General features: G+C 49.3%; 1 protein-coding gene across 3 annotated transcripts in view; it reads left to right on the plus strand.

The window, feature by feature from the left end:
* Nep2 (Neprilysin 2) overlaps nt 1-27,759 on the plus strand; it is a 126,944-nt gene that overhangs the window by 41,656 nt on the left and 57,529 nt on the right. For 2 of the 3 annotated variants that reach the window (XM_065427563.1, XM_065427565.1), the window contains exons 1-2: nt 26,386-26,542; nt 27,183-27,316. In XM_065427563.1, coding sequence (XP_065283635.1) covers nt 26,454-26,542; nt 27,183-27,316 — 223 coding nt within the window. In that variant the 5' untranslated portion in view covers nt 26,386-26,453. Of the gene's footprint in view, nt 1-26,385; nt 26,543-27,182; nt 27,317-27,759 lie in introns of those variants that run through there. The other variant, XM_065427564.1, reaches the window with a different exon arrangement.

Here is a 27,759-nt window from a genome sequence, read left to right on the forward strand (position 1 = left end):
GGATAGCCTCGTGAGATACGTTATCGTATGCCCCCTTGACATCCATGAACAAAGCTGCAGATAATCTTTTGCGTGACTTTTGATGCTGGACGTACGTAGGAGATCAACAGCACTGTCTACTGATGAGCGATCTCGACGAAAACCAGCCATGCAATTTGGTGACATGTTGTAGTGTTCCAGGTACCACTTCAAGCGGACTAGGATAATCTTTTCCATTATCTTTCCCACACAGCTGGCCAGCGCTATTGGGTGGTATGAGGTGAGTTCAAGTGGGGACTTGCCTTGCTTCAGGAGAGGGACCAAGCGGCTTGACTTCCATTCTTCGGGAACCATGCCATCGTGCATGCTTATAAGTTGTAGAGATGTAACAGTTCTCTCCGTGCGCCATCACTCAGGTTGTTCAAGGCGCGGTAGGATATTCCATCTGGTCCCGCGGATGAAGAACGCCTGCATAGAGCAAGAGCCGCTTTTAGTTCCTCCATTATAAAAAGAAGATCCATGCGGCCGTTACGTGAAACAGGGATGTGACTGGGGGCTGGAAAGCCTGGAACCGTTGCTTGGCCAGCGATCCTTGCACAAAAGTCTTCTGCAACATCAGCCTCTAGCCGTCCCTGGAAGAGCGCTAGCGCTTTGAATGGGAAGCGTTGTTTAGGGAGGGAACGTAGACCACGTATGCTTCTCCAGATGTGGGAAAGTGCCTTTCGGGGGTCTAGTGATTACCAAAACCTTGTCCAACGTCGAGATGCCAATCTATCCATGCGACGTTGAAGTTTCTTTGGAAGTCGTCTGGCTGTCTTAAGGTCTTCGATGGATTTTGTACGCCGGTAACGCCACTCCGCACGACGACGGAGTGCACGAAGTCGCTCCAAATCTATATCAGATTCCGTGTGCTTCGACAAAACCGTGACCGTGCGCGCGGCGTGTAGCATTGCAGACTTGATTGTTTCCTCTAATCCAGAGGACAAGCCCTCTCGACAAGCATCTTCCATGGTGGAAGTAAAATTGGTCCAATCAATTAATCGAATGGTATTCCGTGTAATGGGCCTGGACATCCCTTTGATGTCCAGGTACGTGGGAATGTGATCACTCCCGTGTCTCTCGATATCCGAAAACTATTTAACATATATTGTGAAGGAGCTGGAGACGAAAGCTAGGTCAAGACAGCTGCAATAATTCACGCCTCGTATAAACGTTGGGCTGCCGTCATTCAGGAGTGAAAGGCCGGGGTTGCAGGCGAAGTTTGCAAGTCTTTGCCCTCTTGCATTTGTCCTTGTGCTTCCCCGTGCTATGTGGTGCGCTTTAAAATTTCCAATGATGACATATGGAGCAGGGCACAGGGACAAGATGTTCTTTGATCGTTTGGGATAAAAAAACTTGAAGGTGATATATAAACGCCTACAAGTGTAAAGATGAGCTTGTCCTTTTTAATTTTTAGGCAAAAGTATTGATTCTTATCATGAGGCGGAATCGGTTGGCGAACATAGGTCAGTTCTCGACGAATAAAAATGATGACTTTGCTTCATGCATCTGTTATTGCACATATAACAGTTTCGTATCCCGATAATCTGACTGGTTTTGACACGTTAGGCTCACATATGACAATGATTGGGAACAAATTAGTATATATATATTGACGAAAGTCTGAAAGGCGGGATTTTAGTCCTCTTGCGTTCCACTGTATGATTGACGCTGCCTTGACTTGTTCTAGAAACGATGGGCGATGGTTGGCCATGTCTCTATTCGAGAAACTCAAGCACTGGGTTTAAGGCGTCCAGTACTTTCAGTGCACTTTGAGCAGACGTAGTTCCAAGGTTCTACAGAATCACTCGAGTGGCATCTATGAGGAGACGCAGTATTGAAATGACTTTGCGATCTGCTTTGGGCGTGTCATTAGCGGCAGGAGTAGGCTCCCGAGCGGGCTTGACAATCTGTGGTTCTGTGGGAGGTTGCTGGTTCGGAAGCGCAGGCCATTCTTCTTGAGACAAATTCCTTTCAGCCGACTTTCTTGTGCTGTTCAGCCCCTTTTTGGCCTGATTGGAAAATGTGGGTGCTACAGTGGAAGGGGCCCTCTCCTTTCGCGGCTCTGCCTTTTTTGAGGAGGTTCGGTGACGCCGACACCGACGCCGGATCGTTGCAGCAGCCTCCCTGTGTGTCGAATTGTCCCGAACCATTTGCTTAAGAACAGCGACCTCTTTCTTGATGCGAGGGCAGTCCCTAGACGAGGCAGCATGGGAACCATTACAGTTGCTGCACTTTAGGACAGTGGCCCGGCACGTCTCCTCCGCGTGAGGTTTAGCACAACGGGGACACAGTATCGAGTTTGGACAGACACCCTTGACATGTCCAAGCCTAAAGCACTGATGGCATTGAAGTGGCTTTTGTACGGAGGGCCGAACAGGGTGTCGGAAGTGACCGACTTTGACGTGTGATGGTAGGCAATCTCCTTTGAAAATAAGTTTGACGCAACGCGATGTTCCAAGGCTGCTCACTCTCGTGATGTCAACACCCTCACTTGCTGGTTTGACGAGGATAGGCAAGTCCGCGTTGAGAATGGTGACATCGATGTCATAAATGACACCTGCTGTGGATGCATCATCCATCGGGATATAAGAACGCACTTTGGTGTGCCTTAGCTCCGAGATTTGCTGCAGTTTTTCGAGTGCACTCGCGTTGAAAAAATTGATTGCGAGGATATTTTTGCGTGTATTTATGCGAATGTCCTTAATTTCATTCGGCACGACCCCTTCCAAGAAAACAGATAGTTCTTGCCTGTTCAGCAATCGCAGGTTGCTTGAGGGTTCCTCGGGTACGAACACGATGGCGTAAGGCCAGCGTTCTGGCCTTGACTTCAGAGTCGCCGTGCTCGCTTGCGTTGATGTGTTCGCGTTGACAGTCCTCCTTTTGGCCCTCTTTCTGCGGACAATGATGGAGCTATCATACGATGAGTCTTCATCCGACATCGAGTATAGCTCAGTGTCCTCGGTGTCACTGAGCACGCTTCCTCTCTTCATCGTGAGGGACGGCCTTGATGACCTCTGGCCAGGAGGGCCTCTGGAAGGCTCCGCGTCTATGGCCACAAGACCGGGAGCCGAGGCACCAGGAAATTCCGAAGATTTCGTCAGAAACCAGAGAACACATAGAAGCGTTCTAAGAAGAAGACACTTCGTCGTCGTCCTCCGCCAGTAAGAACACCATATGGACCGTATACACGCTGTAAAGTTGTGGCTCACATTTAAACACCCCCGTTCGGTATATATAGAGTAATACCGATGCACACCTACCATCTCATCTACCATCTTTCTACGCTAATGGCGATGCGTTGATTCTGCCGCTTAGGAGATTGTGAAATAGTCGCGTCAATGTTCTCAGCAGTTGTTTGGCACCCGCCACACGCAGGTGTCAGAATATTCCTAATAAAGTATTAAAGGCCGATGCATGTGACGATCGAATAATTGAAATAACCAAAATCGATGTGATCTGCAGGTAGCTCTGTTCCCGAAATGACTTGGACGAAAGTGTGACCCTACGACTCGACACACCGTCGCCTCTCGCCGCCGTGAAGCGACGGCGGCGGGTGAGGCATAACTGCGCAAGTCTAGAGAGAGAGAATAAACACAGTCATTGGCGGACGACACCTATGGCCAATTTCACTATAAGACCACCTGTGGTGTGGCCAAATGCGCGAATACCGGACGGAGTTGATGGCGCCTGTCGAAGCGTTTTACTCGGGGGCAGCAAAACATAAGTGAAACCCTGCTCCTTGCACACGAAGAAAGAAAACGCCCTTCACTGCGCGTTTCACTGTGGCGCAAACGCAGGGAAACGTACGTGCACACTCGCTTTGATCGAAGAGACGGCCATTAATCTCCTGCCCCTGCTTCGAACCGCCGAGGCAGTTGCTTATTCAGGTATTCTGGGATTCGCGCAAACGGCAAACCCGCCGTGTAGCATGTGGGGCTGCTTCGAGCTTCTTCCACGAATGCAGTGCGGGGCAGTTTGGCGTCACTGATTTAACGCGCGCGCATGAGTGGGTGGGCGTTCGCAGAGGCGCGGGAAGACAGTACAGCTAACCAGCTGAAAGGAATAGTACCGACGTTTGAAGGGGGATTCGGTCCCCTCGCCCCTCATGGGCGGAGGGGGGGGGGGGTTGTCACTATTGCTGCATTTGCGTGGAGCAGAGGCTAGAGCGTGTAGGCCGTCTTTCGTTCCGGTCGTTCGGTTGACGGAGTCTGTGAGCGTGAGCAAGTGACAGTACCGCCTAGAAAGGTGTTTCTGCTGCTCCAGCCTGCTGTGCCATGATTCCATAAAAAGATGGCTACTGAGAAAATGTTCCTTTTCTTTTTTCTTTGTCAAGCATCGTCACGCCCTGCAAGTCTGTTCGGTTATCGCATTTATCTCGGCGATCGCCGTCCGCCGGTAAAGTTAGAGCGCTGTCTTCAACGTAGAATGTGCGCGCTATAATTCTGCGCTGTTAAAGTTGCTCAGTTGCTTGTCTCGCTTTTTGTGCCCTGCGTTGTGCCCCTGTCAGGCATCCTTCAGTCGAAAACATTCGCTTTTAGGTGGCCACATCTCCACACAGCGGACAATTATATATAAATATTAGGTGGCCACAGCGGACAATTATATATAAATAAGGATACATTTTTTTCTTGAACGTATTTTATCGCGATGTGCATGAACAACGCACAAAATGAGCGAAGTGCCCCCCAGGCAAGTCTGAAGTTTACCGCTCAGACGATTTGCCGTATTTTCGCTTCTACTACCTACGCGAGAGTTGCAAACCTACAGTGGGACCTTATATCTATAACCTTCCCCGACCAGGAGCACACTTGCCATCAAACAGTAAACGCCACTCGACTGCAACTCCTGCGTCTAGATGGAGTGTGTTCAAGGACAAGGACATGTTTCTTGCACCCCGCTCCAGGCAGACACCTGTGCAGGAGCAACGGGTTACATGCGCGAAAAGACAGTACGCTGATCCAGTACGGCGCCGTAACAGGTAGGTCAAGATCCGCCAAAGGAAGTGTTCCACTTCCCCTTCGTAACTGCTTAGAGCACACTCGCACTCCGTCATGGACACACCGTGCAGTGCGACACGCGTTACAAGACGGAGAAGAGGCCTCGTGGAGATGAGTATACCGCTGTCATTGCGTGCGCAGCGAGCAGTCTTTGTCGTCCGGTGTCTTTCGACGCCTGTGGTTACGTGCTGAGCCGAGCGACGGTTTCCGCTTAGAGACCAAAAGACGGCACTTTTCCCGGCCTTGCTTCCGGGCGCTGACCCAGTTTGGGCGGCCACTGTACTTTCCCTTCCCACCGCCAGACAAGGGCGTCGCTGCGCAGCCGCCGCTGTAGGCTCTGGGTTCCTGGACGAATGCACCGTTACTATTAGAATAGGGCATACAATACAAGGATACCGGCGAATGTGACGGCGCTCTGAACTTTAGAACTAGACAATTTGCACATTGACGCAGACGAAAACTACCGTCTCAGAGGTCAACTACTCGCCGACAGTAGGTGCTTCTGTTGTCCAACTAGGCTAAGTGCTGGGCGAGTTGCTAACAGATCAACTAAGTCGAAAACCAGCAAATGAAATACATACACGAGAAACAAGTAGTACACAGGACAAATGCTCGCCTCCAAGATTCGTCTTGTATGCTCCTTTCTTTCTTGCGTATGCCTTTCTTTCGCCGGTTTTCCTCTTTCTTGCGTTGTCCGTCTCGTTCGAAATTCCAGCTATAGTTGTCGTTCTTTTGCGAGCCCTCCTGCTTTGTGTGCATTGTTCTCGCTATCACCGTCACACGCTGTACCCTGTTTGTGTGCCACTTCCCAGAGCATGGTCCCAGGAAGGTGTAGACATTGCCGTGCAACTATGAGAGCCAAGGGCACGCCGTGTCTGATTTCTGACGCGAAGAGCGGAGACAGCTGCCTCTAGGGGTGACGAGGAAAGCCACTAACGGCGAAACAGTCTGCTCGTCCTCCTTTCTGGAACCGCAGAAAAGCGGCTCCGCGATGTGCGAAAGGCGTGACGTTGTGCGTGACGCCCTTCGAGCGGTATACCGCATGCAGGCTCTTGAGGAATACCCTCCGAAACCGGCGGTGTAAAAATCGCAACGTTGATCGCACAGACCGCCCCTAACACTGAAATTGCAGGTTGTCTCGAATAAAAAAAGCGAAGCTCATTAAACTTTTCTTTGAACACCGGCTGCTAGTTCGGCACTGTGGTGAGCCTTGGCGATTGTGGTTCGGATATGGGAGAACAGCGGAGGTTTGCTGGGTGTTTGCATCGCCGCGTGTGAGGCTATGCATCGCTATTCCAGCTCTGGAAACTTTGCAGCCATAGAGGACGTCTTATGCGAGTCATGTCCTTGAATATCATTTAATCAAAAAGCAGACCGGTGAAGTGCGATTCACTAGATTCTCCTATATTCTGCCATGCATGGGAGCGCGCCCTCGATCGGGTACGTGTTTTCTAGAAAGTGCGAAGATATAAGACAACTATGTTAGATTTATTGAACCATAAATAAAAGTCGACTCAGCTCTTCTTTACGTGTGTGTTCTATACATTACCTAACCTTCCTTTTTTTTTCGAAGTTTCATTCCCCTCCAACCTTTAGTTCTGTTACAGTCATTGTGCGCAGGTTTACAATTCGCAGATGAGCTGTTCTGCAACGTCGAGTGCAGAACAGTGCGCTCATTACAATACCTTTGGAAATTGTCGAGCTTACCCATGTTGCAAGAATTTGCTGTGATAGAAGTGCCCTTTAAATGAATTCTCAGTCACACTGGTCTGTATCGAAATGAAATAGCGGAGAAATTTACGATACGTTCACACGAGCACACGAGAAGAGTACACCATTTCGCTGCTCGACCACTATTACGAAAACTCTACGCGGCATAATTCGATTAAGAGGCTCGGAGATTAACAGTCCATATTGTAGCAACGTAAGGAATGGCCGAAACTAGATAGTTATCCATTATTTATCCGTTATCCGTAGTCCATTACCCCTTTCTTTCTTCTGGTCTACTTGCGCACTGAAGTCTTCAAGTTTATACCGTAGACCCTGTATTGAAATTTTATGTATACGTCAAGATGGCACGAAGTGTACAAGCCTTGTTTCGCCCTTTCGCAGTGGCGTTGCCTAGACTAATGTTGATCCACGTTCCATGCGTGTGATACCTTGCCAAACAAAAATTCCGGTTTGCTGCCCTACACTAGGACACGGGCGAGGGGTAGGTAGAAAGAAGGAAATTGATTCGCACTGAGCACATGCATAAGGTCACAGCCGTTCACATCACAGGATACTAATGAACGCTAGTCGATAGTAATGTCGCTTACTGCTGCAACGCCTTGTGAAGTCTATAGCTACTCCAAAATGATTTGTTGTAGCAATGGTATGTCATCAGTGCGATCTAGCGCAGTCGGGACTGATCGTCTCTGTGCACTGTAGCGAGGACAGTCACACAAAACGTGTTAAATTGCCTCTTCGCACCCGCAGTCATCACAAGCAGCCTTGTCATAAATTCCAATATGAACGACAAAATATATTTTGCAAGGGCTATTCCTAGCTATAGCCTACAAAGCAGGGTAACCTCGTATCGTTGAAGAAGGAACCCAAGATAGGGACGCAAATGAGAAGAAATAACGCGTGCATTTGGTCACGACGGCGGCGCTGAAGCTCGTCGTCTACGACTGCAGCCGCTAAGCGACGAAGTGCCAGCTCGTCGCGGCGCACTCGCCTGACGCTGGTCAGGCGCGAAACCAGGGTACGGCGCGAGCCAGAAACGCCAAGCTAAAGTGCCCAAGCGCCGTTACAAAGCGTGGCGTAGAGACGGCGGTGGTGCAGACTGCGTTGTAGACTCTCTCGATGCTGGTGTACAGTGGTTGGGTTAGTGCTGCGTACCTTTCTCGCCGGCTCTGCTACGTGCACGGCGAAATACAGTCACTTTCCCCGTTGTGTTTACGATAGATTTGCCGTAGATAAAAGCACTGAGGTCTGGTCGCATGTGAAGTGTCTAGAGGGGAGTTGGTGAGGAGGGAAGACACGTGCCTATAGACAGCGGTATGTTTGTAAACAAGGGCCCAATGACGTCTGTATCGAGCAGGTGGATGGGCAGAAAAAAAAGGCGCCTCCAGTTTTTTTCTGGTCGAGCAACTTCAATTAATGGTCTCTCTGGTCTGTGGTGTAGGTAGTTTTCCTATACATCATGGCCAGTGGAATCTCTCGCACCTGTCAGACCCAGCAAATGCGCCGTAAGCAACGGTAAGCAACGCAAAGCAACGGTAGGCATCTGTCTATGCGACGTCATGTCCTGGAAGAGGTCAGCTGAAGAGAGCCACAAGAAATCGCTATCGGCCCCGGATGTGGCATCATTTCTCCTGAAAAGCGGCGTGAATAGTATGGGGATACCTATTATTATCACTTTCTTTTTTGAGGAGCCTATGAAAATATTGCCCAGTCATGTATGGCGCGAGAGATCACGGCAAACAATCTAGCCTTGTTCCGGAATTAATAGAGATTGGAACAAGAACTATAAAAGGATGCTGATGCATGCAGAACGAGGCGCAAAACGGAAGAGTGCTGTCACCAGCCTTTGGTAATGCCAGGCACCGGCGAACTTAGGCATGCCTTGTTTACGGCGTTCACGCCGTTCGCAGCAGGGCTGTCCCCGCAGCTGCAAACCTATTTAAGGCATGGCCTGTCGGAATTTCGTGCTATTATCTCAAGTTGACAAATGCTTAAAAGTAATAGAAAGATGTATTCGTATTGCTTTCTGTATTTATGATTTTTTTTATTTTCAGTGCCACCCCAAACATAGTGGCATGCTATAGCGAATAACCTCACCAAGCACTTAACGGCGTTTCAATGAGTTGTTTCCTTTATCTATTTTACTCGATTTTTCGCACCCCCAGGGTATCAAATTGGATATTGCGATCTTGGTGAGCTCCGTCTTTATTCCTCTCTCTCCCTTAATACAACTCAAACGCGGAAGATAGACCCCTTTGTAAATGTGTTGAAGGCCAAGAGCACATAACATGGCGTTTGTAAGGTATGCGGCCGGAAAATGGCATTCTGTCCGATTTGAAAACCGCCCACCACCGTTGTTCACGCTGTGCTACAACGTGCTGGGGCTATACCACGAGTCTGAGTTGGTTGGCTTTGGTGTCTGATTCACGAAGTAATGCATGCTGGGAGGGGGGGGGGGGGGGGGGGGCTTAACATTTTTGGCTCGACACTGTGCGGAAGGGGCCGGCGCCATTTTTCTCCGCCTCTCTCGGGTAGGATGACGCCGCGGGAGGATGCAACGGCCCTCAGCGATGTCGGCACGCGTCGCCCTCTTGACCTCGCCGCGTCGCAAGTGGCAAACAAGGGACCCGCGCCAGGCGTTGCTGGCTCTCGCGTTCTCCATCGCGCTCCGGTGATGATGGGCGCTGCGCCCACGTATGAATGTACAGACGGTATCGAACAGAACGGCGCGGACAAAAACAGGCTCGACTAGTCGTGCTCGCATAGGGTAGACTACGCATCGCATAAACAAAATAGTACAGACAGTCTCGGCCACTCAGTATAGCGCCTGGTCGTCGGTTCGTCCTGTACACTCCACCAATTATCTATTCGAGCATTTTCTCACAAAACAATATAGTCCTGACGACTCGCTTGTTCATCTTTGGCAGCTTAGATATGCGTTCGAAAGACGTTAAGCACCGCACTTAACGCTGCGTGTTTTCCGTTTCCAACTAGAGGGCATCTACGATACCATGCACCTTACGAGAACTGAAGCCGTGGGGCCGAATTAACACGGCTGTATAGGCCTCCCCTCATCATTTCGCGATTCAGTTCACATGATTCGCCGACCTCCTCTCCTAATTAATAATATGTTTGACATCACAATTTAGAGTAGGTTCTAGAGTAAGAACTTTTTTGTTAGCCTGCGGGCCGTGGTTCTCACATTACGTTCTCATAATTGAAGCAAAACACACACTCGCCAAGTAAAATAAAACGTAATATCGATACTGACGGAACGTTAGTATCGATGTTACTGCTTTTTTTTTTGTGAATGTGTGTTTTATTTCGTTTGTGTCACTTTCTCGTCAGAGGGGTTTCCGTCAAACCCTTAGACTGCTATGGTCATATACTGCATATTTATGTATTCTATAGTGCATTGGGCGCATTGCACACGAACTTAACATGTAACCCAAAACGTATGGTTCTCACGGCCACTCACCGTAACTTCAAGTATCGGTAATAGTTCTCACCGACTCCTTTTTTCTCTCGATTATATCTGTTATCACCAATCCCGTCAAGTGGCTGTTCCATGCGATAAGGGCGAAGCGACGACGCACGCGAGCGAATGGTGAAAGGTAAAACGAAATTTTCGGGAAAAGAATCGTTGCGAAGTCTGGGCACCGCGTTCTACAACAAAACCAAGAGATGTTTACTTCTTGTGTGTGTGTGTATGTGCTCTGGGCGGCTTAGCACGCGCACAAGTTGTATGAAGTAAATACCTCACGCAGCATCTAAACAGACAGGCACACACATGCACACGTTAGCGCAGAGACAAACATATAAATGCATCCACGAACCCATCCGTCTAAGCACAGCATCCGGGACGGTTTCGCCATCAAGCGATTCTAAGAGTCCGTTTTGGCTTCACTCTGGGTATGCCCGGTATCTGCTGAGGCACCCGAAAGCAGTTCTTTCTTGAGAGGGGGCTGATTTGTCCTGACAAGGCACGGTTGCATCAGCCGCTGGCACAATTGAAAAACGCAGCTGCCTCCACCACGCTACTTGTAGCCGTCGCGTGATCTTCTCGGCAACGAAAGCATCGCACACGCGAAGAACGAATCCGAGATTCAGGCGGCCATCTGTTGTTGGCACTGTTTTTCAAGAAGAGCCAATAGCCCAGCACAGGCAATGCGTGTGGACCTCGCCCATTTCTGACCTTCAGAGAAAATAGTGGTTAATATTGCATCTGGATAATCTCTTTAAAGATTCAGAGCAGTTTCTCAGCGCTTATTTCGGAATATGCATTTAACTTCAAGACCACCTTGTCTCCTGTGTATACCCTTCCTCTCGTGCTTTTGTGTTAAGATTGATTTCATAGGCTAAGTGAAGAACGCTTAAATTTCTTCCTCTACTTAGAACTCACAGACTGTGGTTGTTTTACTCATCGTCATTTCATATTTTCTTAACGGGCGATGTTGTAATGAAATCGAGTTTTTCACTGTGAATACAATACCAAAGTCAGCACGATCACCCGCCTTTGGTAGGATCCGTTATCATTACGATAGCAATTATATGAACACTCCAGGTGCATTCCTGCCGTCGTCAGTGGCGTCGCCGTGATGTTATGCATAAAGTCCAAGTGCGATAACACCATGGCCGCTCCGTATGCTGTAGGTGCGAGTGAAATCGTGCGAGAGTGAGCCGAGGATGGTGGCTCGATCTCACTCGCGTAAGGAAGGAAGGCGGGTAAGGAGCCCGCCGTCTTCCACTGCGCGCAAGGCACCGGTGTGCGGAAGGGGGTGTCGTACTCCGACGGGGGCTGCTTATGACGCTGACGAGCGCGGCCGCGCGAGCCCCATCTTGAAATCGATGTGCATGGCTACAGGGGCTTGTTGGCACGGCATGTCTTACTTTGTTGTTGCGCAAGCTGAACAAGGACGACAGAAAGGCACATCTAACACAAACAGCGCTAACTTTCAACAACCAATTTATTTCCCGTTCTCGTCGCTATATGTACATCCTCGAAACGTCATAAGCACGTGTAAAATTTCGGTAAAAATGAACAAAGAAAAAAAGAAACTGGGAACCACACGTAAGCCTCGCATTTAAGCTGCGCTGGTTACCTGGGCCACGTGCTTGTGTCAGTCGCAGAAGGACTGCTTAAGAAAACACAGGAAAGCAGTTCGGAGCGGGTGCATGGTACAAGCGCTGGCATAAACAAAAGAAAGGTTGCTGTCATCCCCTACATACACGGGTCCTCCCATAAATTAAAGAAGATTGCTGGAAGGAGCGGCATCAACGTTGTATTTTCGGCGCCTAAAAATTGGTCAGCCTGTGTAGGAACACAAGGCAAGAAAGAATCGCACGTACCGCATCCGAAAAAGAACATAAAAACAAGTTCATTGATTGCATCGCGGGTGTAGTATACCGCATTCCTCTCGGGTGTGGACGATCCTACATTGCATGGTCAAACAGGCAGATGCAGAAATGACAGGCTACGAGAACACATTAACAAACTAAACAACTTGTCCGCTGACGGCTTTCTTGTCATACGTAGCCAGAGGTGCCAATGCAAACCTAGATTTAAAGAAACAGTCATCATGAGTAGAAACAGGTGTGAGATGACGTGCTTGATAATAGAAGCTAGACACATATCAACATTCGGCGACGCGTGCGTCAGTAAACTTTCCATTTCATTATCCTCAAAAGAGCTCAATTATCTTTGTTCGCGCTGACCGTCTACATGTCTGTGAATATGTGAGTCAAGAAACTGCTTACGTGTGGTTCCCAGTTTTTTTTTTCATTTTTACCGAAATTTTACGCGTGCTGTATGACGTTCCGAGGGTGTTAATATAGCGACGAGAACGGGAAATAAATCTGTTGTTGAATGCTAGCGCTGTTTGCGCCAGATGTGCCTTTCTGTTGTCCTTGTTCAGCTCGCGCTACAACAAAATAAGCTACCTTGAAAGCTACCTGCGATGGGTAGAGCTAGCCGCGCGGCCGCGCGAGCCCCATCTTGTAGGCGATCTGCGATGAGTACAGAGTGTAGGTGCACCGAGGGCTCATAGCTGAGTGTCCGCCGTGTTCTCGCCGCTTAATTCGCGTTGAAGCGAGAGGCAGCACGAAGGTCAATTCGCTCGGTGCTGCTGCCGCTCTCCCTCATGCCAGCGTTTTGACAGCGAGTGTCCGCGCTGATCGAGTGAGACGTGTTTCTCTTCGCCTGTGCGCGCGCGACACAGTGCTTGCTAATTCAGTTAGTACGACCGACAAAACTGCTATGCTTACTTCGTATAGCTGTCTACTAATTTGCTATTGCAATCAATGCTTCGCCTTTGGGGCAAAACTGCGAATTCTTTTTTGGGCCATCCCTGCTGTGCGTACGTGTGACCCGAAATAATGAAGTGGGCCGCGCACTTATTTCTTTCTCGTTATCGTCGATCTGTCTGCAGCACGAGGGATTCATCATTCTGTCGCAGGTTTCAGGCCCAAAGCAAGATCTCTGGAAGAGCCGCTTAGCTTGCAGGACCCGCCATTAGACTTTAACTGCCAAAGTTTTCGCAGTGTAAACTGTGATTTGTTGCTTATTACGAGGAGATTGGCTTCTTCAATTTTTCGACATATTGTTTCATCATTGCGTAGACCAGTTAGCTGATTAACTTGCTGGTTAGCTTGCTGGTTAACTGAGCGATGGGTTTTAGCCTATACCACTGCAACAGAGGGGCCATATGAGAGATGCCGCAGTGGAGAGAACGTCGCCTTACTTTTGGCCACTTGGAGGTTTCTTAAAGCGCTCTCAAAGCTTGGTGCGCAAGAGCTTGTACATTCGGCCTCTGTCGTAATGCGGTCACCACAGCTGGGTATCGAATACGCTTCCTCATGCGCAGCAACAGAATGCCATAGCCACTGAGCGACCACGGCGGGTGTACATTCTAAAAAGTGTGGACGTATGCCAGGGCACCGGAAGAAGCATATACCAAAAGCTGCGCTTGTGGCGGCTTCTTGTGACGCTGCGTTCAACCACAGTGCTCTAGAAAAGTTCTTTCGTTGGGTCACACATCTCGTAGAAAGGACTGCGCAAAGAGCCCTAATGCGTATAGCTGGCCGTTTCCTACCGTGCTCCGACTCGGTTTGCAGCGAGTGGAGTGGAGCAGACTGGATCCCTGAGAAAGCCTGCTCCAGCCAAACGCGCTCCCAGAGCAATCGCAGTAGCCACGTGATCGGGTTATGGTCCCATTTTGGTTGCGCTCACTGCCCGAAGGTGAGCGCGCCTCCGTAAGAGCAAGACCAGTCATGTATAGCATATAAACTTGACAAAAATAAGTCGGGCTCTTAAAATAGACTAGACATAGGCATAGCATAAAACGAAATAGTGTTGATATGCAGCATAAGTGAGATAAAGTAAAGTGGTTTACACACGACAGGCTCAACTTCGGAAGATAGAGGAATATCACGACATTCACTCCAGCCACACTGGTCAAGCGCTACCCGCGTACACGGCAGAAACAGCGGGTGTGGAGGCGTCGACACCCATGCGGCGCTGGAGTGAATTCACCTGATCAGAAGCGTGTTAATCTTTTCAGTTAGTTGTAAAAAAATACAACACACACACAAGTGCGCGCGCGCGCGCACGTGCGTTCGTCTTCTTATTCGACTTCCCTTTGACATGTGCTTAAATACTTGTCAAAAGTACACAGACCGAGGTCGGTTGTTGCAATGCAGTTCCTACGTAATTACCGTCGGCTTTTGGCCATCGTTACGTTTGCGGTGTCACTATCACGTCGTTTATGAAGTGCGAGGAAACGCGTAAGACGACAATCGTTCAATATGCCAAAATTTGCGAATACGGGCCCAGACCCCGCGTACGGGCCGTATCCAATATTGTGCCATGTGTCATGACGCTGGATATTGCATTCTCAGCTATCCGAAGCTCTGGAGAGAGAGCGTAGCTCACGTATGCACCTTCGAGATCTTCAAAGCTTCCGTAAGAGTCGCACCATCCATATCTAATGATGCCCCAGGAAATCCAGCGCATGGCGTAACGACTGCTGTGTTCCCACAATGGTCGTACATGCTCTGAGCAGAGGCTGCACGTGCCGCTTGCTCTCCGCTGTTCCCAACACCGCGCATGTGTTTTGGGCACAATTTCGCCCCCACACACCGAAGCGGATTCAGGGGATCTCATAATCCAGACACAACATGGAACACCGGGTAAGCTGATCAGTTGCGCATCGCTCCAGGTCGTACAGCAGATTATGCAGCTTATGGAAGCGCTGCGCAAATCTGCGTGCTTTGCCACTTGTAGAGAAAATGGAGAGTCGTTCTTGTTTGAAAATACAGAGAGAGAGAGAGAGAGAGAGAGAATATCAGGTTGTAATGCACGTTTTCTGCGAACTGCGAATTGCGGCAATGAGAATTTCAACAATTTCGCGCCAATCGCCAATGCAAAATTGTACTCCCGTACGCCGTACCCCTTAGGGATACGCGAACTTTTAAGCCAGTTGGGACGCAATACCTAACGACGCTAACTATCCTCGCGAACAGTCGGAACGGAGAAGTGTGCCCGTTGCAACCTAATCCTTGGCAATCATTCCCAAATCACGAACGCTCGCTTCGTAATTACACACCGGCATGGGCTGCGTTTCTAGTAGGTACAGTTCGCTCAGAGAAAGTTTCAAGTGGCATAGGGTAGCACACGGCGTGTGCTTGTCAGCTTTGTGCGGACTCGCTTACATGCGAACTCGCTCCAACGCAATCAAGAAACTTCGCGTCTCCTGCTGACACGATGGGTGCTCACTATACACAATGCTAGGCAATGCAAACTATAATGATCACTTCAGGCTGCAATTTCACTTTTACGTCGCATGCCAAGCCGGGTGACTCATGAACATGCTTGCTAGCAAAAGATGCTTCCTTCTCGTAGCCCCATAGTGTTGTCCGATTTTGTTTATTTTGTTGATACTACGATTTGTTTATTTCCGACGAAATTGTTGGGGGCCACCCAATCGAAAAGCGGTTGCAAATAGCTCGAGTGCGCCTGGGGGCTCTTTATGACACCAGACTCTTATCACAGGAATGTACACAGGCGATTGTGTAACTATAAAATAAAACACAGCCCAAGACACGAATTAGATTAAAAAACAACTATGCAGATCCTAAATAAATGTTAAAAAATGTATACAATAGCATAGGAAACAGGCATGATTGCCATAATGTTGTCAGATATACAATATTCACATAAATACATTTGTTGAAGCGCGCGCACACACACACACACACATACACAACAAATTTGAGAAAGAAGAAAAAGGAAAGACAACATCGACAAATTTTTATTTCAGGAAATGTCGCATTTGCTTCCGTGTGAGGGTACTGAAGTCAACGTTTTCATTTTGGTATTTGTTTAGGAAGGCTCGTATGCTACGTGTTTTGATTGCCATAAGTAGTTAGCGCACCTGCGTGGGACCAAGAACCTGTGCTGGGAGCGGGTACACGAATAGCTCACTTCACGATTTTAAAAAAAGAATTAAGTTAGGGGATTTCACGTGTCAAAACCAGGATTTGATTATGAGGCGTGCCGTAGAAAGGGACACCGGAATAATTTAAACCACCTGGAGTTCTTTAACGTGCATCTCAACCTAAGTACAGGGGTGTTTTCGCCCCCATCGAATTGCGGCCGCCGTGGCCGGGATTCGATTCCGTGCCCTCGTGCTGAGCAGCCTAACACCATAGCCCCTAAGCAACCACGGCGGGCCACTTCACGATTGAGTGCTGCACTTAAGGAATGCAAGAAAATTCTGCGATGCAAAAGGAAAGGAAAAGCGCAGGTGATACTCGAATATATTACCGACCTTTACCTCTTCATATTCTGAAAAACGTTGCGCAGCACAGTGAGAAAAAGTAACGTTGGCTATGTAAGGAAGTGTCAGCGAAGTTCAAACATTATTTTCGTATAACTGCACATGTGTAAATCCACAAATGTGAGCGTTTTCTGGCTCTTCCCACTTCACCGCGCGCTGCATATATATAATATGAATTCAAAAGATCAGGCACAGCTTTCGAGCGTTAGATTATGCGAGATAGAAAGAATATCTTCTAACGTTCGATATTTTACCGCGTATAGAACAATAGGGTTATTTATCTATCAAAGGAATAAATAGAAGTTTTTTTTATTTGTCTGACCTGTTGATGACATTCGTCGCCAGCTGCTCGTTCTCACTGTGGTGTGCCTGCAAGTAATTTGCATTCATCGCGTTCATTCCGACTGGTTTATAAGAACGGCACAGACTGAGAATGGGCGCTGCTAAAGTTTTTCATCCCATGATACTACCCCGAAGTTATTTATTTACTTCTTATTCAGTGATCACGGCACCCAAAAGACATTGCGGTGTAATACAATTCATTATACAATCTGAACAGTACCAGGAAAAGCTCTTCAGGGCAATATACAACTTACAAGCACAGAATAGAGACTGACAGTAGCGTGTGATTAAGCTGACGATGAAATGAAGCAGAACTGATAAACTGAAGACACGACGAATTGGTATATCCATTTCTGGTGGCAGAAGCGAAAATAATTGGGAAAAGTCGAATATTCTCTTGCTTATAGCTACTTACTGACATCAAAACTGTATTGTATATTCTTGCGTATACTTGTTGCTCCAGCAACGGCACAAAAGCAGGCTGCCGTTGGCGTCACTGAGGCTTTGTCGTCTTAACTGTAAGTTGCGTGCTCGACGTGATAGACGGTTTGGCCTCATCCATAATCTGAATCGACCGGCTGGTCCCAGGCCCATAGAAATATGACCTAGGCACGCCCTGACGAAAAAAAAAAAAATCTTTTTTGGAGAGGACATGCAATCCGTATGCGTTTTGCTACACGTACTTGCGAACGCTTTGCTTCAATCTCTTCCGTGCACGCACAATACTGCGTATAATTGAAGTGCAATAATGGGGAAAGTTGGCCTAGTTGGTGATTAATCATCATACCTTGCTGGTGAAGCAGCGCACAGACACGGACACAGTCAAGACGCACAAGTCAAGACACACAAGAAAAGACGACACTAGAAAAGACGACACTCGTCTGTCGTCTTTTCTTGTGTGTCTTCACTGTGTCCGTGTAAGTGCGCTGCTTCATCAGCAAGGCATGATGCGTATAATTGACTGCATGCAGCGATCCTCCAGCGGCAGTGGCAGGCTTTTGCCTGAGTTTCACGCGTAATGAAATCTTTGTAAAGGCTCGCTGGTGGTATATGTTTATCGTATTTCCTGCGTCCTTTATTTGCGGCAGATCATGAAGAAAGCAAGTGCAACACTGCCCAAATACAAGATAAATAAAATAATAACGCCCTCAGCAAAGCTGACAGCTGCTGATTGACCGCTTGTCTCTAAGCTTGTTTCGCTGGTGACAAGGTTCAAAGCAAACTGAGAAACTACATGAAAAAAAAGGAAATACGGAGTGGAAAAGCACCAGAAACACGCCGCGGGTGCCAAAAGATACCCCGAACAAACGTGCGCGACACTATAGATGTGCTTTGGCACTTTAGTGACTTCTCTTGATTGTCAGGCCTGCCTTTGAAGCTTTGCTGTCAACGAGGGCGGAAAGGCGAACGTGAAGAGAGAGAAGGACCCTCCTCGGGAGAGCAGATCGCCAAGGCTACATACTCTTCCGGACGATTCGATCTTACGGGAATCAGGAAGCGCGTGCTCGACTCGTGAAACCGGAGTCGGCGGTCGGTTGCCCGAGGGTGCGATGTGCCTGGCCTCGTGAAGTCGCATGTGTCGCACCGGCAGGCGAGACCCGGCCATTGATACAGCGTGCGCTCAGCTGTGCCTGGTGGCAATGACCCTCGGGGCGCGTCAGGTGGGCGCAACGGTTCTTATCGCGGAGAGGCCTGAGCTGGCAGCAGGACCCGTCCGACTGGCCCTCACCGGAGACCCGTCCAACGGGCCGCCGCACTGCGCCACTCGGGCCTTCCGGATTCCGTGGACAGCCGCCGCCACAACAGGCCGAGACATGAGGCACGCCCAACGGTGAGAGCAGCTCCCTCGGTCTCCCGGCGCGATCTCGGCCGGCGGCCACGCGACTGGTTGCATGCGGGCGATATCGTGTCGTGGACGAATGACGAAGCCCGCGTTGGGCCTTTTCCGTCGCCGTAACCTCATTCCTGGCACGCACGCGGACGCGTTGAAGCGTATTGGAAGGATATCCTCATGTCGGGATTGAGTCGTGGAGTGAAGACAGGGTTCATTCAAAGTGGTGGAGCCGTCGCACTGGTCGCCGGCCAGCGGTCATTGTCCGCTTGCAGTTATGCAAGGAGCGAAATCTAAACCACGCCTTTCGGTATGCTGTCAGGCTTTTCCGAGTGCACTAGCGTTAAATATAGTCGGCGAGGCAGGAGGACGCGTTGTGCCTAATGCCTCCAGTCATGATCTGTCAAAGTGTAAACGCCTTCGTGGAACGTGCTATTCAGCACGTTCTTGTATCATGCTGGTGCCGATACTAAGTGGTGCAGTTAAGCGTGTTTTCTGCTCCTATGCACTCAGTCGGTTCTGTGAGGTCTCCCTGGGTAGCGGTATGCTGAAGGCATTAGTGCGCATATAGGCTAGTATTGCCGAAGTTTACACGTTGGAAGTGTTTGCGAGAACAGATGCCATTAAATAGGCATGTCGGACATTTTTATTAGCTAAGGCGGCCAGCAAACAGTGCCCTCGAGAAAAAGTTCTGCGAAGTAGTTCTTACGCTGAAGTGGTTCGTAAGAGTAGACGTCGACCACTCGTAATAGCGAATGTAATATGGTCGAAGATGGCCGGCCAATGACAATCAGTTGTCACGAACAAAATTGTTTGTGAATTCAGACCGTGGTATATAAACCTCGGCGCTCAGGTTAAAACCGGAAACGAGCCACAGTGATGTGATCACAGCCATCAGCGGCTCTCTGGACTGATGACCTCCCGTTTAGTTCACTGGGCTCGGTTGTCAACCGCATCGGTGCCGCCACTCACGCGAGTCAACCATTGTCTCACGCGACCTCCGTCCGCCTCCAGTAGTGCTGGTTGGACTATTCAGCCATGCAGACGACGGCAGTGTGTTGTCGAATAAGCAGCACACCACCGAGCCAGTGGAAAACATCACTCGTGCGTGTAATTTTCCGGCGCACAAGCATGGCGGGGTCTTGTCGGTAGCTGTGAAAGAATTGCAGGAGTCTTCCTTTACCGGCGCGCGTTGTATCTAGGAAACATTTGAAGCTGCGCGCTGATTCGCAGCAGCGAAACAAAAGGACCAAGAGAACGGTTCGAGAACTACGTATAAAGAAAGGAGACGGAGGCAAGCGGCGTGCAGTTATGCCGGGGAGCGCACGAGTGAATAAGCGCATGCTGTTAGAGTTTAGTATCTATCTTCAACTGCGCCGCGCAACAAATAAAGTGTCTAGTGCACGGTAAGTGATGGTACCCCCCATAAGCAAACTTGTTGAATTTATCAACTAAATTTTGTACATCGATGTGTACGAGACATTGAGCAAAGAAATGCCGCTTGTAAGATTGAGCCAAACTTCTCCGTGCTGAAAGAAGGCTACCTGTAATAGAAGGAATACAGTAGATGGACACCGAAAGCCCACAGAGTTCTAAGAAATTGTAACCAAAACATGCGATGGGAAAGTCTCAAACATGCTTATGTGCTTTTAACTTGTGATATTTTTTGTCAGCAAATGTGACTGATAATTGTCCATTGACGCTGAACAGACAAAAGTGTGGAAACGACCTCTGCAATGCATATGGAATGTCCAAGACAGTGTGAGTTTCACTCGGCCCATGGCCAGAGAGTTTTGAGGGATGTGCACGCTTCTGACAGTTTTGACGTACCCGCTCTTTACAGTCGCCAGCGGCCAGCGTGCCCGTATGCTTAGTGCTTTATTCGCGCTCTTTCGCTCGAAAACAAAGTTTACCAAGATTAGGGGTCGCTCATCAGGCGATGGTTTCGATGAGTGAGCTGTGATGCCAAGCTGAACACACGACTCCGTTTAGGATAAACAAGAACAAGCACTGTGCGAAAGAAAGCCCACTGTTCACTCTGTCAAACTTACGCAAGTCATTGCAACCGCCGCATGTATTTGAAAAAAAAATTATTGCGTTGGCTACATAGCAAAGGGGGGGTGAGGGGGTGTAGGCTTGAGGTTTAGGAAGCGCTTGTATTGTGCTTAGCAGATACCCATTGCTCTGTAGAAGTAAGAAAGTGGGATTGAAGAGAAGCGGAACTATAGTCGGGAGCTGTAAGAAATCACTTGCAGCTATAAGGACATGAACTTCATAAGCTGAGCATGGTCGCCGCGGGACGAGAGCGGAAGAAGGCTTTGTCCTCCAGTGTACTTAATTTTGTTGATAAAGACGACGGTGATGATGCCCTTGATAAAGCTAAGTGTACACGCATGCCGCGAAGCATCCGTACCACAAAACACGCAGTCTTCCAGCCGCTCGTTACAACGCGGCTGTGGCGCAGTACCGTGTAATCGGACCCAGTTTCGGCTTCCCTGTGTACTCTTGTCCCGAGTGGCTGTAAAAAGCAGCCACGGAGAGTAAATCTTGGTCTTAAAGCGCACAGCTTTTACGCCTTGTGGATGTCGTTTCGCCCCGCTCCATTTATTCTCCTTGCGGGCATTGCCACGACCAGAGTACTTACCTGGCCGACTGCTCCTTTTTCTTTCTCTCGCATAAAAAGGAGGGGCTCGGAACAGCACTACCGTAGGATATCTTTTAGCTACCCGGGAGAACTGCGCTCGCCACATATGATGTCTGACATTCGTAAGTTTATTGCGGTAGCCTTGTCGAAAGAACACAGCTTCTCGTCGGGTGAACTACTTTACCGCTGCCTAAACATATGTTGACAAACAGGGATCCGCAAGCCTCTAGTCAGTGGTGAGACCTCTGCGGTGCTTTCGCGAATTAGTCAATGTTTTCTTTTGTTGCACTTTGGACATCGTTTGCAAGATTGCGATTAGAGGCTTCCACCTGTTTGCTGGAGTCAGTATGGTACCTCGTGGAGGTTTTGTGCGCAGAAGAGTCATATTCTATGTTGCAATCGCCATCAACAGTTTTCTCCATACAGAGGCAGTGAAGGAACGCGTCACGGTCTCACACAGCTTCCTTGTAGCGTCAAACAATTATGAAGGACTAACCCCGGTTGCTATTCAAGGAATCGTTTAGCATGCTTTGGGAAGTAGTTATTTGTGGCACTATGTTGTACTCTGTGTTATAGGTGGCACTTCCCTTACCACCATCTTTATGTGCGGGAGCCATCTGGTACTTCAACGGAATCAAGGCAGAAAGCTGGGCTAGTTGGTGTGTCATAATTATTCAAAAGACTAGCGCAAAATAGCAGGGACAAAGACAGAGAAGACGACAGGACGAGAGCTAAACATCAACTGTCTTTGTCCCTGCTATTTTGCGCTAGTCTTTTGAATAATGAATAATGGTACTTCAACGCCTGGGTCTTCCTGTGGTCTCGGTGTCGCAACTTCTTTTCCCTGGCAGGCGCCACAGCTCTGCGTTCAAGCACCTGTTTAGGTTTCTGGAGGACACGGGGCTGGTGTCTAAGCTATAAATGCGCCGCATGCCTGCGGCTGTCAGCTATGTGTGCTGCTACCGGGACGGTCGTTTGCCTCCATACACTTCCCCAAGGTCTTGAGACGTGCTTCCCAAAGGGCTGCAGAAAAGAGCGCCTCTTCCTTGCTATAATCACGCTCTATTTCTCTCTTCGAATGCCATTTGATCAAGGACCTGTTCGTAATTCCGTCCAGCGTTTGTGACAGACTCTGGGGAGGGACAGCGTATCAAGGGACAGCGTCTGCGTATTCGACCAGATGCGCAGCACTTCAACGACAGCGTTTCAAAACACTAGCTGTTACAAGGGAAGAATGCCAGAACACTCTCGTTAGCACCGTACCACCATGTGTTTTCTTATCGCTAAATTAGACTGCACTATCTTCAGGATCCGCCCACGAAAACAATTAGACTGGCAGTAGAAAATCGTGGTTAGTTCCCAAATAAACTTAAACTCTCCAAAACCATTCTTCGCAGACTAAGGTGCAGCTGAATCGTGAAATTGCACAGTCGTATGAACAGGTGCACCGTTTATGAAACCGTGATGACGAGCTCGCTTCACACAGACAGAGATAGAAAGAGAGAAACATTATTCAGCTCGAATTGCTGATGGTCTGACGAGCAGAGTCCCTTAGTCCATGGCGCCTCTGCCGTTTTCTGGAGTACCACCGTTTTGCAAGGTCAGGACGCCACTGACAACTGGTGAAGAAAAGTTTCATCTTGCTTAGGCCCACTGTCATGCTGTTTGAGAGCCGCCTCAATGGCGGCTGCAGGAACCGCTGATATTCCGCCGATGAGGGAGCGGGGGAGAGGAGGTAAGGGAAACGGGCAATTCTAGAGTGTGTGGGGCGCTTTAGGGTAACCTCCACAGTGCGCACGCTCCGGACGAGGCCCCGCGCCTCCATAGATTGTATGGCGCTACGCACAAGTAAGAAACGTGTTCGTTTGAGTCTGTCGGATGAGTGTCACCGGCCCGATTGAGAGGAGGGAAAGGACGGCGCAGCATGCGATAAGACTCAAGGGTAGCGGAGCGCTCAAGGCTGTCCGTTGGCTGGCCAGGCCCTACAATGCCAAACGCAGAGTAAAGAGGTCGTGGGCTAGCTGGCGAGCTGTGTAATGGCATGGCATTGCAGCCTGTCCTGGTATCCATATGATATCGCTGAGATAGGATAAGCACGCAGTGATGGCTGAAGCTATACAGGCTGGAAAGTTGTCATTTCGGAGACGCCTGGCCACTTCCATAGAGTCATTGAAAAATATCGGAGCAGCCTCTAGAGAGAGGGATGGGAGGTGCTGTATGGCGTTCACCGCTGTCTTAGCGAGACCTGGGTCAGTTGTCGCTTCTGTGTCCATGGTGGTCAACAACTACTATGACCACGCGTTTCTTTGATGGTCTGGCGTCTCTATAGAAGCAGAGCGTGTTACACCTGAGAACATGTTTAATATGGTGCAGAACACGCAGTCAGCGTCTTTCGGCATATCGAGTGGGGTGCATATTGCGAGGGAGAGGAGCGATGTGTAGGAGTTGCCGCTTCTCTGGCGGAATAGGGGAAATTTATGGCGGTGGCGCCGTGGCCCTTTCCCTAATATCATGGCCTGGCTCAAGGACGTGAGGATCAGGTGGAGCTGCGGCCTCCTGCGGTGAATAGACATTATTTCTGTCAATGTGTTGCGCTGCCTCATATTGTCTAACAGTGCTATGCTGATGTTGAGAGGCAGCCCCAAGGCCACTTTGATGCCTTTGCAGCAGACTGCCTCGAGCTGTTCAGTTTGCGGCTGCGTTAGCTTAGTGTATGGCAAATGGTGGTGGTAGCTTGGCGTGATGAGGGTGTCCCAGAGGTGGAGCATGTCCATCTTCTTAAGTGCCTTATCATGAGAAGTTACCCGACAGAGCATGTCAAGTGTCTGTTCTCTCTGCCACAGCAGGCGCCCTATGGTGGTGGCTCCTTCATCGTGTTTTTGAATGTTTAGGCCGTCGAACTTAATGCTTGTGGATTGTGGTATGTCCACTCCCTGCTGAGTGATGAAATCTTTTTTTTTTTTTTGCTGAGGAGGTTGGGGGGGGGGGTGGCTCCCTCCTGGACGATGCGTGAGGCTCAGTTCAGATTTAGAAGTGGAGAATTTTAAGCCAATTGCTCCGCAAACTGAACAATCTCTGCCGCCTGGTATCGGGTATCTTGAATGTGGCCAGGGGAACCTGTGTTGATCCACGCCGTGACGTCATCTGCATAACTTACGTACTCAACGTCCCTTATCGACCACAGTGCCCGGCCCACCTTAATCATGGCGAAATTAAATAATGTAGGGGATGGTACGGAGCCCTGAGGTGTTCCTGTTTGAGCATGAGGGAAGGATAGGGAAGTAGCGCGCCGCCGACGTTCATGGTGAATGCTCGTGCACGGAGGAAGTCGCGGATATAGTTGTACATGACCGCGTGCCGCAACCTGTCCGTTGCAGTTCATCCAGCACCCTGTCGCGGGTTACATAGTCTTACGCCTATTCGACGTCAAGAGCAAGTATGGCTCACAGTTGGGCTGTGATTGAATTGTTAATAATTTGTTCGAAAATTGGGAGGAGCACATCTTGAGTCAACGTATGTCGCCGATAGCTGAATAGTCGTGGGGATATGTGGTCGAATTGCTGGACGTGATGGTTAAATATGCTAAGACTGATGTGCACTAGCAACTTGCCCGCACATGATGTACTAGAAGGAAGCCGAAGGTTATCGCCTTAGAGGATTGCCTTCCAAGCCACGGCGTAATTATAGCAGCAAAAAGCTGAAGCAGAAGTGAGACATTTAGTTTGAAAGAACGTCGGTTATTTTCTTGGCATTTGCGTGACGTCCACATTAAGTGTATTTTCACTTATCACTTGCAGCGTTTACTTGCAGTTTACATTATTGCACATTAGATTATATTGCGTTTATGATTATGCCGTACGCTCGGTGCGCGATTTTCATGTTATTTTGGGGAGTATCCTATCGCGTTAAATTTCTGCACTACTGAGGAGCAGCACGTGATGTACTATGCACACTGGGCACTTGCGAAAACTCGCCGTTTGCTACAAAACAAGGTTTCTTCGGAAATGGGTTGTCTTTCTATTAGGATACTTATCTCGCGCAGATGAGCAAAGCTGAGCTTTCCGCCACTTGATCAGAAACGATGTGCCCCTTTCCTGCAACCGAACGATGCATATCACGTGGAGACTGTCGGGCTCAGTAACACTGTGACGAAGAGGAAGAAAATTGCGTCTTGATTTCGGGAAAATGCAATAACAATTGATATTTTTTATTATTCTGCTGCCGTCTTTCATATTTAAAGAAAAAATATTTTAGAAGCCCTGGGTTCGGCAACTTGAACAAATGTCTCCACGTTGAACATTTCATTTTAGAGAAACCTCACCTCGCTTTTGGACGCTGCCGTATATATGCTTACTCAGCCGTGAAGGAATTTCTACTTGTTTCAGAACGATTTTCTTGATAAATTTTAGTATGGTATGCTATTTTTTCAGTCCTTTGATCTTTTCCCAAAACACGCGGGGCCGAATTTAAAAGCGTTTGGTTTGTAAGTGATTTTTGCCATTCGTCGGCTGTCTTCGGTAATAATATGTATAATGGATGAACATTGTTCTTACGACCAGTTCTGGCGTAATAGCCTTTTGTGAATACGGGCCCTGTTGTTTTTGTTAAAACAAAACACCTTTCTAATGCCTCGTTATTCTTGCCTTTGTGTGTAAAGTAAACTAAACCAACTCAAATGACTTTGACGAAGCTAGGTCCTCCGATCGAAACGTTGGCCTGCCTTTCTGTTGCACTTTATCCCTGTTTATAATCTTTATGCCACAGTGTGCTACTCAGTCTGTTAGCCCCCTTCTTGATTGAGGCGACAAGTAGGCAGCAAGGAAAATGTGGAAGTCTGACAAGCGAGCATTGGTTGCATACTCAAATATAATCATATCGTAGAGCAGTGTGGAGCCGACGGTTTGCGTCATGTCCGGGACGAAGACGTCCGAGTCCTGGCGCTGGGCGCGTCACGCGTGTTTTGCCAGCGGTGGGCGGGAGGGGAGGAAGACGAAGAGGGCGAAGGGCGCGCTTCACCACCGGGGGGCGGGAAGCAGCGAGCCGAGGCCTCCGCCATGGACGCCGGCGCACCGCGGGAGCCCCGGGAGGACGAGTTCCGCCTGCTGGACGTCGGGCCGCTGCAGCGGATCACCGGCGAACGCCTGTGAGGATGCGTCAGCGACGCTTGACGCACCTGTCGGCTGGTTCAATACGCAGGGCGGCCGATGCTTCGGGCCACTGGCCCGCTCTAATCGCAGCTGCCGCTGCTAAGTGTGACGCGCGTCGCGGAGAACGCAGCGTCGAAGAAAGCTCATTGTGGGCAACGCCACTTTCTCATATCGCGCGTCGGTTTGTCAGGTGTGCGCAAGTGCGAGCTACCGCTGACACCGAGACAAGGTGCCGCGCTTCTCCGTCAGTACCGATGCCGTCGCTAGCCTTTCGACGACGATGCCGCAGAAGACTTGTGCGCGTTAGCCACCTAGTCGACTGTGTAGCAGATAATACAGCGTTCCTATGGGATTTTGAGCATGGCGAGCAGGGAAAGTGCTTCTTACTATTAGGACAGCTGCGTCAGTGAGAATGGAGGAGACGGATTTCGTTTACCGTTACTTTGCTGCCGTCTGTCATAGAGGCTGCACATCACACTGCTTCCGACATTGCCCGGTACACACGCACTAGGTGCATTCTGCTTCGGAATCACGAACACGTTCTTCTAGACAGGCACACTATTTGGGGGCTGCCAGGCGCTAACTACGCGTCGAGCGTTCGAAGCGGGCCACTTGCTGACTGCTGTTTCTGCGCAGGAACCCGCCATGGTGGCACCGGCGGACGCGGCTGGAGCGGGCCCTGTGCGGCGTCGCCTCGACGGCCCTGCTCATGTTCTTCGCCATGGCGGCCGCGCTGGCGGTGCTCGGCTACCACTACCAGCGAGGACTCGGTGAGCACAGAGGCAGCGGACCTGCACGGCTCGTCGAGTACAGCGTTTGAGTCGCACTGCTTGTTACACAACGGGGCAGGCATTAACCTTTAGCTGCTTGACTGCGCTGTGGCCCGAGGGGCAACGTGGAAAAAATAAACAGCGTACAGGACGCGAAACAAGAGCTGATATAGCGGCCATGCTTCAAGTTGGGTCAAGTGATCTAAAATACTAGAGACGGAGAAAAGAGTCAGCAGTCTCTCTTCTAAGCAGGACCGCTATTCGAAAAAACCTCTCACCCTAGAATGCTCGGTGGGAGCAAATTCCAGTTAATCTTGATGCAAGCAAATGTACAACGGGCATATTACGATTTTTGTTTACGTTATCAGCGATTTTCTCCCTTATTTCTAGCACGTCTAGCAGCGCCCACAAGGTACACACAAATTTAATGATAATTCATGGTA

The sequence above is a fragment of the Dermacentor albipictus genome, chromosome 2 (genome assembly GCF_038994185.2).
Source record: "Dermacentor albipictus isolate Rhodes 1998 colony chromosome 2, USDA_Dalb.pri_finalv2, whole genome shotgun sequence".
NCBI classification, from domain to species: Eukaryota; Metazoa; Arthropoda; class Arachnida; order Ixodida; family Ixodidae; genus Dermacentor; species Dermacentor albipictus.